The 12,418-nt window shown below is 46.4% G+C and overlaps 7 protein-coding genes across 7 annotated transcripts; 5 read left to right on the forward strand and 2 right to left on the reverse strand.

Moving 5' to 3' along the window:
* Window positions 1-78: 78 nt before the first annotated feature.
* L203_104178 (uncharacterized protein) lies at window positions 79-1,115 on the forward strand (the record flags this gene model as incomplete). The annotated part of the gene is made up of 6 exons (XM_066213566.1): window positions 79-100; window positions 150-266; window positions 432-510; window positions 559-770; window positions 817-940; window positions 989-1,115. 6 exons carry the CDS (start codon window positions 79-81, stop codon window positions 1,113-1,115), a joined length of 681 nt encoding a protein of 226 aa, XP_066069663.1.
* Window positions 1,116-2,463: 1,348 nt separating this feature from the next.
* On the reverse strand, window positions 2,464-3,451 carry L203_104179 (uncharacterized protein; the record flags this gene model as incomplete). Its single annotated transcript, XM_066213567.1, has 2 exons — window positions 2,464-2,499; window positions 2,555-3,451. The coding sequence occupies 2 exons, from the start codon at window positions 3,449-3,451 to the stop codon at window positions 2,464-2,466; spliced, it is 933 nt and encodes a 310-aa protein (XP_066069664.1).
* A 225-nt stretch (window positions 3,452-3,676) lies between these two features.
* On the forward strand, window positions 3,677-4,847 carry L203_104180 (tRNA (guanine-N(7)-)-methyltransferase; the record flags this gene model as incomplete). Its single annotated transcript, XM_066213568.1, has 7 exons — window positions 3,677-3,796; window positions 3,845-3,903; window positions 3,958-4,139; window positions 4,193-4,371; window positions 4,420-4,490; window positions 4,539-4,612; window positions 4,657-4,847. The coding sequence occupies 7 exons, from the start codon at window positions 3,677-3,679 to the stop codon at window positions 4,845-4,847; spliced, it is 876 nt and encodes a 291-aa protein (XP_066069665.1).
* A 238-nt stretch (window positions 4,848-5,085) lies between these two features.
* On the forward strand, window positions 5,086-5,640 carry L203_104181 (uncharacterized protein; the record flags this gene model as incomplete). Its single annotated transcript, XM_066213569.1, has 4 exons — window positions 5,086-5,109; window positions 5,160-5,250; window positions 5,308-5,569; window positions 5,619-5,640. 4 exons carry the CDS (start codon window positions 5,086-5,088, stop codon window positions 5,638-5,640), a joined length of 399 nt encoding a protein of 132 aa, XP_066069666.1.
* Window positions 5,641-5,971: 331 nt separating this feature from the next.
* L203_104182 (protein transporter SEC24) lies at window positions 5,972-8,825 on the reverse strand (the record flags this gene model as incomplete). The annotated part of the gene is made up of 3 exons (XM_066213570.1): window positions 5,972-5,986; window positions 6,039-8,733; window positions 8,782-8,825. The coding sequence occupies 3 exons, from the start codon at window positions 8,823-8,825 to the stop codon at window positions 5,972-5,974; spliced, it is 2,754 nt and encodes a 917-aa protein (XP_066069667.1).
* Window positions 8,826-8,995: 170 nt separating this feature from the next.
* On the forward strand, window positions 8,996-10,290 carry L203_104183 (uncharacterized protein; the record flags this gene model as incomplete). Its single annotated transcript, XM_066213571.1, has 6 exons — window positions 8,996-9,044; window positions 9,088-9,117; window positions 9,165-9,247; window positions 9,289-10,059; window positions 10,102-10,165; window positions 10,214-10,290. 6 exons carry the CDS (start codon window positions 8,996-8,998, stop codon window positions 10,288-10,290), a joined length of 1,074 nt encoding a protein of 357 aa, XP_066069668.1.
* A 489-nt stretch (window positions 10,291-10,779) lies between these two features.
* Window positions 10,780-12,295, forward strand: L203_104184 (fructose-bisphosphate aldolase 1; the record flags this gene model as incomplete). The annotated part of the gene is made up of 8 exons (XM_066213572.1): window positions 10,780-10,806; window positions 10,874-10,933; window positions 10,982-10,993; window positions 11,069-11,074; window positions 11,123-11,322; window positions 11,372-11,571; window positions 11,620-11,893; window positions 11,995-12,295. 8 exons carry the CDS (start codon window positions 10,780-10,782, stop codon window positions 12,293-12,295), a joined length of 1,080 nt encoding a protein of 359 aa, XP_066069669.1.
* Between the last annotated feature and the right edge of the window lie 123 nt (window positions 12,296-12,418).

Below are 12,418 nucleotides of genomic sequence, written 5' to 3' on the forward strand. Positions count from 1 at the left end.
GCGCAGCGCGTTCACAGCACTCTGTCCATATCTGAACAAAACGGAAACAAGATGGTACAGTTTACAACAATCGTTGCTATGGTGGGAATGCCTTTGCTGGGTAAGTCAGGCGTCCTCCTACAACGGTCGTCGTTGACAAATCGTCCAAGTCATGGCAAGCCCTCTTGCAGAAACGCCAACGGATACCACCACGACTGATGCTTCTAGTCTAATGCCTTCAGACATACCTCGCCCAACGAGTGGCCCACTCTATAACCCGCTGGTCGGTATATCCTGTCTCGGCATCGCAACGCATGACGGCGCCGGCTGGTTCACCACGACTCTCTGCGCACTTGCAGGTGCCAACCCTGACAAAGTCAACGCCAGTATCCACCTTGACAAGGGGACCTACAACAACGCGGAGAGTGCTATCTTCAGCGTCTACGACATAGATGGGAATGCAAAAAAGTTTCCTGTCAGTTTCTTAGGCGGCGGAGGTCCAGGTATTGTAAACTCGGGCAACAACGCTTGGTAGGCTTAGGAGCAACATTTCCGACTGTACACACTGACAGCAGACAGGTTTGCCGGTGGTTTTAGGAGCGCGGTGGTATCCGCAGGCGTAAAAACCGGCGAAATAGGAGATGACGGAAAGGGTGTCGTGAACAACCAACTGTTCAATGACACCGGCAGCAGTGATGACAAGTTGGTAGCGGCCGGTGAATGGGGTTTCAAGTATCTTACCGGTGTGGACGCAGAGAAGGAAGACGTCGCCAAGGACGGCAAGAACTGGGGTATGTCTTCAAGCGAGGAAAGCATGGCGGCTGATAAAGAGCGTAGACGACTGGATGGACAAGGCCTACGAAAATCCTGTCATCATCTTGACCAACGACAAAACCACCGCGAAAGGTCTGGAGCCCAAACAATACTACACTGTCTATCTAACGAAGAATGAAGACAAGACGTAGGTGGTTGGAATCTCTAGTCAGTCGCTGACAGCTTGTTCCCACAGCATCTCCGTTTGGCACACCACCACCGACCCGAATGATTTGCTGAATCTCTTCATCAAAGTTGACTCGAAAGAACTAAAAGAGAATACCCGGTACTTGTATCACTTGAAGGGTTGGGCCAAATACTGATGAGGAGTGTGGGAGTTGTTGGGATGGTGTTGTGAGGATGATGGAGAGGGAAGGTGAGATGGTGTGTGTCGAGGTGGTGTAGATGAGTGGTGGTGGTAGGAGTGGAGAAGGTATAGGAAGGACTGTGGTCGATAGCTCCTGAAGCATGTATCTAGATAGCTGCCTTCCATACAGAGACCCAACACCCGACCGACGTCCTGACAGGTGTATAACTTGTATATTGTTGAAGAGTGACCAGGTTGGAAGCTTGCATGACTATCAGGATCTGGGTTGGGTGTTGGGTAGAGATCCCTGAGACAGAGTTGTCTCTGCTGAGGTGTCAATCTGGCATAGACAGAGACAGCTGCTTAGAGTCATTCTCGGAGGATCAATCAACCACAGTCCCATCAGGAAGAAGGTTGATCTTGGGCTTGGTGACAGAGTTCTTGGATCGAGTTGACTTATCTGAGATATGTATCTAGAATGAACTCAGACAGCTCTCAAGGTCCATTCTCTGGGGATCTATGAATGATGAGTCCTTCCTTATATCTTTGACGCTTCTGCCGCAGTCAACCAACTATACCATCTCCAAGTCATACACAATAACCTGTGTTCTACTGTTTTCTCCCTGTCCATGATTCTAATAAGATGGCGGCAGATGAGAAAGTTTGGTTGAATATTTCTGGAAAGGCAGAGGATATTTCGAGTCTGCATTCATTCATTAAAGCAAAAGATGATCTATAATCCATTCCTCAATCTAATGAACCCTCGTATTATATCACTAGGTCATATAACCCACGTTTCAAGCCCAATTTGTACAGCTTAGATCTATCAAAGCTTGTCATGTAGCTTTAGTAAACGCCTTGCGCTTTTCCCTTCCTATATTATCATTTCCAGGATATTTTCTGGTGTTGAAATTCTTTTCGATAAGATAGACTTGAGTTTCAACGTGCACTGCTGGCGAACCCGCAAAGCGAGTTTTACGGTAAACGGATGGGAAGCGAGTTTCATATAGGCAAATCGGATTACATGGTAGATGGTATAGGTTCACACAGAAAGCAAGGAAACCTTTCAACTATGAAGGCATCATGGAGAAGTTATCACATATCAACCCACTATTCCCTTTCAGACGTCTTGGACCGTGAGATGAAAAATGATAGCTCCCATTCCAGATGATATGAAGGCAAAAAACTTGAAACACTAAGCAGTTAGCCATATATCGTCACCTACGGCACTGCGAGTATTAGCAATCAAGAAATTCTTACGGGCATTGTTCAACAGAGTGGACAGATCCCAAATTTGAATAGACTTGATAGATTGATGCATCTTCCGATATCCCAAATCTGTATATCTCCACTCATTTACCAGTTTATTTGCCCAGCTTCTTTCTCAACGCTCTAGTAGCCTACACAGATTCATTAATGGCTTGTCATAAAGATATAGTGGCAGTAAACGCTTACTTTTCTTCTTTTCTTGTGCTTATGTTTAGAAATCTTCTTTCTCCTCTTCCTTCTAACACTATCCATGCCTATTTCCTCGTTCATATCCATCTGGGCTAGAACCTGCGAAAGGTCGGCAACAACCTCTTCAAGATTCGCATCCTTCTTCTCGATAAGCTCAATTTTCTCATTCCTTTTTCCTTCAAGTATTGCAAGAGTATTCTCCCACTCTTCGCTATTTGACGCCTTTAAGGAAGCAGCCCTGTTTTCAAAAAGAGTAGTGACAGATGGAAACTCCATTTCAGAAACTTCAAGGTCTGTCTCAGATGCAAACTCTGCAGACACGAATCCAGCCACCGTTAGATGTTCTGCCAATGTCCCTCCATCTTTACTTTTTCTCAATTTGGAAGTAGGAGCTGTAAAGATATCCTGCTCAGAAGAAGAAGATGCGGGTGGTTGGGTGTAAATTTTTGTACCAAGATACAACGGCAAAGGATGAGAAGGATGAGTAAAGGCATTATGCAATTTAAACTGTTCGGGATATATGTAGATCGGCTGAAAGTCATTGACATGGTTCGATGCCGGAACGGGATGAGTGAAAGAGAGTCGAGGTGTACAAGGAATGGATCCTTCGACAGCTTGTGGCTCCGGCACCAAAGGATAAGAACTACCAACGACATCACTCCGGGACTGGATCCAAGAATATCGCGGTTTACGACCTCTCCCGGCTCCTACAAGTCGAATAGGCTTTGCAATAGTCGTGCTATGCCTGGAACGGGGAGAAGGTTTGGGAAGAGCCAAACGGGGCCTGATGCGTCCTCTTGTCTGTGGCCTGGAGGTAGGAATGGGGTGGGATAGAGCAGCGGGAGATGTTGCCCCAGGCGAGGGAATTGAGGAGTATAGACGGCGCAGAATCATATTAGGTGATGAAGATGAAGAAGAAGGAAAAAAACAGAAAGAACGTGAAAAGGATGAATAAAAAACGGATGGAATTGCTCTTTGCCATTTCGCTCGTCAATTTACTTGTTAATTAAGGTTAAAAATATTTTTACTCATTTGCTAAAATAAATGCGAACCATTTTCGAAACAACTCTTTTTCCAAAATCAGAAAGCAAGATAAACCACAAGATAACTTGAAGAGAAATGTCAAAACGTACAAGAGAAGAGATAGAAATGGAAGCAGGCCCGTCTACCGTCCACTCTGCTGCTTCAGATGAACAAGCATCCAGACAAAGTGACTTTCAGCTCTTAAAAGTTCCCCAAGTACACCTCTTTTTCTCTGTATACAACCAGGCTGATGAATGTGGATAGAAACGATTCTACAGGCAGCGCGCTCATGCCAACGTATTCATTGACCATGAACTCGACTAGTTTGTGTTTTCCATTACTCTTTATCACGATCCATTTGACGTTTGCCGATTCAGCCCCAAAAGCCCAGAGCTTATGGATTGGTCGACCCATTATCCTGCTTACTTTGCTCTTTCAAATGAGGACGGAACGATTCCTCCGTCACAAGGAAAACGGGTCGAATGGGCCGATGTTGGATGTGGTTTTGGTGGCTTGCTAATGGCTTTGGCACCCACGTTCCCCGAGAAAATCATGCTCGGTTTGTGCCCTTAGCAGCTCGAGCGGAGAGTGTTTCGCTGACGGCGCAAGTAGGTATGGAGATAAGGACTTCAGTCACGAAATACGTGACTGATAGAATTGCGGCTAGTCGCCAAGCCCAAAGTTTATTACCTGCTGATTCGGAGGAAAAGAAGTCTGGAGGGTATCAGAATGTATCCGTCATCAAGGCGAATTCCATGAAACATATGCCCAACTTCTTTGCCAAGGGACAGGTGCGTTCAATCACTAGCTCTGAGCGATATGTTGACGACTTCGCATAGCTCGAAAAGATCTTCTTCCTCTTTCCTGATCCTCATTTCAAGAACCGTAAACACAAAGCACGTATCATCACGTCAGTCTTCTTGACAACTTGTGAGAGTCGGTGTTGATAATGATCTAGTCCGGCATTGCTGGCAGAATACGCATATGTCTTGAGGCCAGGTGGTATATTGTATACTGTCACAGATGTAAAAGGTAAGACTTTATACCCGGTACCTACTCTTTTCTGACTCCGACAGACCTGCACGACTGGATGGCCCAACATCTCAACGCTCATCCACTCTTTACACCCATTTCCACCGCATCACTTGTTGATGATCCCATCCTTGAAGCTGCTCGTACAGCTACCGAAGAAGGCCAAAAAGTTGAACGGAACAAGGGAGACAAGTGGGTGGCATGCTTCGTCCGCGACTCTGATCCAAAAGAGTAAGAAGAGTTGTATGCAAAAGATATTTTGTTGCCTTTGTCGCCGAAACAAGCCAACATCTTTCCGCAAGCTTTTTTTGCCAAAGGACGTTTGTACGTGCCTGGTTGTGCTCCATTATCCTTATCTTTTCTATAAAATCTAAATTGTAAACTTTCCTAATTACTTATAATTTTGTCTTGAAAAAAATTTACTTTCCAGAACGAGAGTAGCAGGATTGGGAGAATAGTCATATGGGAGGAAGATGCCATACCCACGACCGCCGCACGTAGGTCCTATGCGTTCTCCGTAGCGACACGGCTTGACATTCATTGCAAGACTATCGAACTCACCATCCCTCATGTACTCACTGACGCCCAATTTGAAGAGTTGGAAGACCTCACATTTCTTCATTTCGAGAACACCCTAGGTATGTTTGTCTTGGCAAAGTGCGGGCCATATATTCATGTGTGACTGGGGTATTTAGAGGCATGGCCAATCTCGCTCAGAATCACTTCTCAGCTCAACGAACTATGTGCTTCCCCCTCTTCATCATCCGACGATGACGACACATCTGATCCTGGCTCTTCAATCTCTCAAGTTGGTGCTCCTCCGCCTCCACCTCTCGAGCTGGTGAAGCACGAGACCACGACCATTTCTGTCTCAACTAGTAAAGAGTGGGATGCAGTTAGCGAGGAAGCTGTGAGAACCATTGTCAGAAATATCCTGGTGGAAATTATGGGTGGAGGGTAAGCCATTGAGTTTTTGTCTGGATACGACTGAGTTGATTGCCTGTAGAATCGAGATCAAGCGGTCATAAAATACCGATTATTGACTGGTGCCGGCGAAGAAGTGTGCTAGGAACCTCAAGAGTTTAGATATCATGTTCACATTCCAACATTAGCATTTGTTTTATATTTCAAAAGTCCAACCATTCACATAGTATTGTATGTAGTCGTTCTTAGGAAAGTTAATCCGCTATACCTCCACATGCCTGATGCTCAATACTCAATATCGCCCAACTCACTAATGCAGCCTCTCTCACGACAAGCAGTAAACGCAGAATTTGCTTTCAGAAACAATGCCTACTATTGATTCTGCTATTTGCTGTCAAATGAATTGTCGAATAAAAAGATAGCGTCTAATTTTATTTAGTTTCCATTCACCTATACATTCATGAGCACTTGCTCCACTGCTGATGATAAACGATACACTGACCTTGCCCTTGACAGCCGTCAAGAACTGTGCGTAACTACCCATCCTATCCATCCTATCTTCTACTAATGCACTCAATGCCCACTGTCTCAATGCTGGTTCGCTGTCGCTCTTAACTACATACAAGTGCGGCCGATACACGCCTCTACGCATCTCACGAATCTTGGCAATAATATTGTTGATTCGCTCTGAAAAAGGGTTCTCAAGAAGTGGGAGAGTATATTTCCCTGGCATAAGCTCGGGATACGATGGGAGATCGAAAACATCTTGAACAAGACGCGGTACGGCATCGTGACCTATCCAGAGGAAGATAGTTTGTCCATCTTCAATCAGGAATAGACCGTGACGTTCAAGCTTTTCTGACGTAAGATTGAGCGCAGAAGGGAGAATAACGCCTTCTTCACCAATCGTTCCTGCTTCAGGTAGCATATTGTGTAACGAGTAGAAGCGTGGATGAATATAGGGTATTAATGTCTGGCAGGGGAGAGTGGTCAAAAGACATTGGGCGTACGCTCGAAGATCAGGTGGGATCGTTGATCCTTCACGCAAGCCAACATGCTTAGTCAGCGCACAGAATAAGAGAGGCAAGAGTTTGAGATTGTCAGGAACAGCCAGTTGAGCGCTTGCGCCCGCAGCAGAAGTGACTTGATTCTTGTATACACTCAGCATATCCCCCAGGCGGCTCATAATCTGGTTTCGTGCATCATCCAAACTATGACTCATACTCCTTTCGACAGCCTTGTTGGCCATGAAGGAAGTAATTGCGATTTGGTCGGCAGTGGCATACAGTTCCGCAATAGAATCGGTTGTGGGCATTGCTTGCGTGATAACTCTGATTCTTCTCTCCCCAAAGCAGGTAGTGTGCAAGACGGCAGTTTGGATGACCACCATAGACCCTTTGATGTCATCCTCAATTTGAAGCTCAATCACATAGTTTTGATCAGTGGGTACTGTCGGCAAAGCCAACAAATCTGTTGAGCGAACAAAGAAGTTACCATGGAAAGCTGACATTCTAATTCCTCTGCTAGCACGAACTCGAATGACGGCCTCAAGCATAATGGGCTCTGCCAACACCTTCCCAAATTCACTTGCAAACTTGATTGCATCTTCTTGCCTAGAAGCGTTGAATGCAGGGTAGATATATGTCTGACCAGAAGTGTACCGAGGAAGACAGCCAAGCGTAGCCACGTCTGTATAAGCTCCCGAGAACAAGAACATGTCGACTGATACTTGATTCTTTGAGCACTCAATTGCAAATGTTTTGTACCAATTATTCTGAGCATTGAGTAATTGAGATTCTTTGCTTGTACCCAAGAGTTTTGGGTCATCTCGCGCCTTGAGACTACCCTCACCAATGGTGGGTAAAGTGGCGGAAAGAGCAATAATCTTGCCTCCAATCTTACCAATCATCTGATGAGCAGCCTGAAGACCGGAACCAAGAGCGGATGCCGCATTATGAGAATCCTGGAACATGTCACTCAACCGTTCCAACAGTTTTTCCACGGCAGGTCGACTCTCTGTGAGATTGACAAGCAAATCGACGGGTTTAGGAAGAAAGACATCGGTCAAGTCAGGCACGACCAACATATTGCCTTCTGTAGCGCCGGAAGGCAAAGAGAAGAAATGAAGAGAAGAAGAGACGGCAATGAAACCAATCTTTGTGCGATTATCGGCATTTGGCAATGAATCGAGTGATTCAAGGATTGTCCGAGCGGCTACGGCAACCATGCCACTAGCAACCGCAGCATTAGAGATGTCAATAACGAAGACATAGACTGGTGGTTGAGGAGGCCTGACCATGTACTCTGTGGGTGCCACAAATTCTACAACGCCATGGTTCAACTCAGCCCTGGCCCATCTATCGGCAGGCTTTTCATCGCGCTGGTTCCAATCAAAGAGCTGTGGTACTTCATTGGATAATCCACACATGCAACACTTCCATCTGTTTCCTCCCTCAATAAAGGTGACAAAAGGGTTAATGTAGGCTCTGCACCGACGGCATCTCGCAATCACACCATCTTCAACAACAGGAACCGGCTCATCCTTTTCAGAGGTCCTAATATCGCGATGGGGAGCAAGGACGAGGGCTAGAGGAAGCTTTGACTTGTTAAGTAGGGATTGAGTAGCAGGCATAGCATTGAGTGTACAACGTTGATATGACGGGTCAGGCTGGACGTGTGGAGAGGGAGTAACAGAGGCGTTGGGTGGGAGAAGGGCAGAAGGTGGAGATGCATCAAGCGCGCTCACATCAGGCTGAAGGCCAATCAGATTGACCGTTTGCAATTGATGGGCTTGCTTTTCCTGGCCATAAGCTCCTTGGTATGCCCCAGCACTTTGAGCGATATTCATCTGTCCAAATTGACCTGCGACTTGTTCTACATTTCCTGGAAAAGTTTGCGTCTGGCTGTAGCCCGTTCCAGACTGGGCATAAGGATAATTGGCAGCGCCATCAAGGCCCGGGGTGATGAACTGTGGTGCGCCTTGCTCTGCATATCCTTGCACTGGATGCGGCGGGCCTACTTGAGGTGTTGGCGTATCGTATAGTTGGGCTGTTGGGTACTGTCGGCGGCCGTGTCGTGGTGCTGGTTGTGCAGATGCAGATGGATGAGAAGTTGGAAACGTGGGACTTGTGGGTATTTCCCACTGTGACCTTCCAGTCGACTGGTCGATATAGATGTATGAACTCGACTGGGGATCCCTATAGGTACTATCAGCGACAGGCGGCACTATTCATGAATCCACTCACCATCTCGCCTCCCACCCCTGTGGTAACATTATGGGCTGAGACATGATGAGGAAGATAAAAGCTATCCAACTATCGTGGATATTGAATAATAGTAAAAGCAAGAGTCGACGTGGAAATGGGCTGCCACGCCACGGAGATTGCGGGGATAGCAGACATCTCCACTTGAATGGTGGAGGTTATTCAACTCAAACATTACGTTTATAATTCATCTATAATGATTCAAACAGACTTGCTCGCCCCAGGACATTCAGATCTGGTAACTCGTATGTGGCCAACTGTATCCATAACAATAATGACCGTTTTCAGACATTGCCTATGACTATTACGGAGAATCATGTCCGTCTAGTCCGTTACTGCACAACTCGAGCTAACGACTAAGCAAGTGGCCACATGCTCGGCAGATCAGCGTATAAAGGTGTTTAGAAAAGACCAAGAATCCAAATGGAGACCAGAAGCGGATTGGAAGGTATATACGGACGCACTGTTGTATCATGCTAACGCTGCCAGGCTCATGATGCTCCCATCCTCCATCTCTCATTTTCTCATCCAACTCACGGCTCCCTTCTTGCGTCTTCCTCCATCGATCGTACAGTCCGTATATGGGAGGCACCTTCTTCTTCTCGCAAACCCGCTTCCACTCCTGTTAGATGGATTGAGCGTGGCGTTCTCACTGGCCCCAAAGGCGCAGTACGCTCAGTAGAATGGGCGCCTGCTGATCCGGGATATGGTGTAAGAGTGGGATTTATTGCCACAGATGGCTATCTTCGAGTGTGCACCAGTCTTGATCCGAGCTTAAGTGATTGGTCAGAAATCCACAGTATTCATATACCTTCTTACTTCCCACTTACACCCGAAGCCGACAATGTTTTACCCTTCAATGATCCTGCTGGGTCCGGAGAGCAAGCTCTGGGCGGCTGGGCGTTGAGCTGGTGTAAAGAGCGGTGGTGGGGCTCACTTGTTGCTGCCTGTGCCGGCACATCGCCTATTACTAAAATCATCTCGCTGGAACCTAGTCCAAAATGTATCCTTACGCTCGTCCCATTATCGTCACCTTCTCCTGCTCCTCTGACTTGTCTTAGTTGGGCCCCATCCTGTGGAAGGTCCTATCATCTCGTAGCGACTGGCTCCCGGGACGGAACCGTTAGTATATGGAGAATTCAGCCACCTGGAGAAACTGCGCGATCTGATTTTGGAAGCTCGGGAGAGGTGACAAGAGAATGGAAAGCAGAATGCGTGGGAGAATTTGGACAGGGTGGAGCGAAGGTGTGCACTGTAGACGTGAGTTAGACAACGGATGATGGCATACTAATCAGTAAACAGTGGAATGCAACAGGGACGATACTGAGCACGACAGACGATGAAGGTATTGTCAGGATATATAAACGTATGTTGTCTGATTTTTTGTGTTGGTGCTCTGTTGATTTCGGTGCAGCGACCTATGCAAGAACCTGGAAGCTGCTTGGAAAGCTGACAGCAGAAGAACCGGGAGAAAATGTCGATGGGCAGTAGATGTAGAGTATCCTTTTGAATTGTGCATCTACCGCAACGGTCTTTGGCTATCTCTCGGCGAAAGCGTATCTACATGACTTTTCTTTTCCACCCAATCGCGCTGGTGTCCCAAAACCACTTGTGCTCTCTTGCCTGTCACCTTCCATGCATCTGCATCGTTCCGTTGTCATTATAAACATCCCATCTGTATCCAAATCTTACCCCGCGATCTATTATACATCTTTTGCTGAACGGCCCGGTTCTATTATGCGGGGTTTCGGCATTTATCGGTTTGGCATTATCACAATTTTTGCCACGTGGGGTTTCTGAACTTTTGCCGAGTTCCGCCATTTTATTTGACCTCACAATGACGATACCTGGAAAAGGTTCGTGCGTCGAAGCGATCTATCTGAATTTGGGTCCAACTACTTTTTTTCATTTCTTTTTCCATCTCTATTTTTGATTTTTTCTCAGTATCAAGCAATTAAACCATTGTCATTAATTGTAGCTATGTCTGGTACTCTCTCCAACGTTCCTGTGCGTATACACTGCAACAGACTCCACATGGAAGCATGAAGATGTAGTAGCTGATAGCAACGGATAGGCTGGTGTCATTACTGGCGATGATGTCCGAAAACTCTTCAAGTATGCAAAGGACAACAAGGTGAGTATATTCTAGTCCTTTCAACGTGAGAGCTGATGTGTGTGGTAGTTTGCCATCCCTGTGAGTTTGGGTCATGACTTAATTGCCAGGCAATGCAACTCTGCTAACCTCTAATTTTTTTTTATGATTTACTAGTCCATTGTAAGCTGTTGCGTTGCACAACCACGTAATATTGATTGATGTTTACAGAACGTCACTTCTTCATCTGTTGTCAATAGTGTCCTCGAAGCCGCCCGGGACATTAAGTCTCCCATCATTCTTCAGGTTTCTCAAAGTGGTGCCGCTTTCTTCGCTGGCAAAGGTTTGAAAAACGATAATCAGGAAGCTTCGATCGCTGGTGCCGTTGCTGCGGCCCACTTTATCCGGTCCATTGCTCCTGCTTATGGCATGTAAGTGTAGAGTCATCTGAATAACAAGAATGCTCATTGTCATGTTCAGTCCTGTTGTCCTTCATTCTGACCACTGTGCCAAAAAGCTCCTTCCATGGTTTGATGGCATGCTCGAGGCCGACGAGGCTTATTTCAAACAGCATGGAGAGCCTCTCTTTTCTTCGCATATGCTTGACTTGTCTGAAGAGACTAAGGAGGACAATATCAAGGACTGCGTCCACTACTTTAAGCGTATGGCCAAGATCAACCGTGAGTGTGTATCGTACAAAGCTTCACATTTGACTGATACTGGTGCAGTCTGGCTCGAAATGGAAATCGGGATCACCGGTGGTGAGGAAGATGGTGTCGACAACACTTCTGTCGACAACAACTCGTTATACACTCAACCCGAAGATATCTGGGATATTTACTCTGCCCTCAGCGCAATTTCTCCCAACTTCTCTATCGCCGCTGGTTTCGGTAATGTCCACGGTGTTTACAAGCCTGGAAACGTACAACTCAGGCCTGAACTTCTCGGTCGACACCAACAATACACCCATGAGAAAATTGGTGGTGACGAGCAGAAGCCTTTGTGAGTGACAGTTTAGTTGCTTTCTACCCGTCTTTGCCATGGATCACCAAACCTGGGCTACACCAACACAGCAAAGTGGGTTTTGGCTGACTATTTTTCAGGTACCTCGTCTTCCATGGTGGTTCCGGTTCCACTAAGGACGAAATCCGAGAGGCTGTTGTCAATGGTGTTGTCAAGATGAATGTTGACACTGACGCTCAGTGGGCTTACCTCTGTGGTGTCCGTGACTTCATTCTCACGAAGAAGGACTATCTCATGACCCAGGTTGGTAACCCTGAGGGTCATGACAAGCCCAACAAGAAGCAATATGATCCTCGAGTCTGGATCAGGGAGGGAGAAAAGGTTCTCGTTGAGCGAGTCAAGGAGGCTTGTATCGACTTGGGGAACGTCAATAGGGCCTAAGTGTTGGACGTAGAAAAGTGGAAAAAGAGACATGTATATGGATTGTAGATGTGTGTTCTTGGGGTTGTTCAGGCATTCAGTGTAGCAGCATGTGATAATGCAAAATAACTTGCCGTATAAGAA

The sequence above is a fragment of the Cryptococcus depauperatus genome, chromosome 5 (assembly GCF_001720195.1).
Source record: "Cryptococcus depauperatus CBS 7841 chromosome 5, complete sequence".
In the NCBI taxonomy this organism is placed as follows: domain Eukaryota; kingdom Fungi; phylum Basidiomycota; class Tremellomycetes; order Tremellales; family Cryptococcaceae; genus Cryptococcus; species Cryptococcus depauperatus.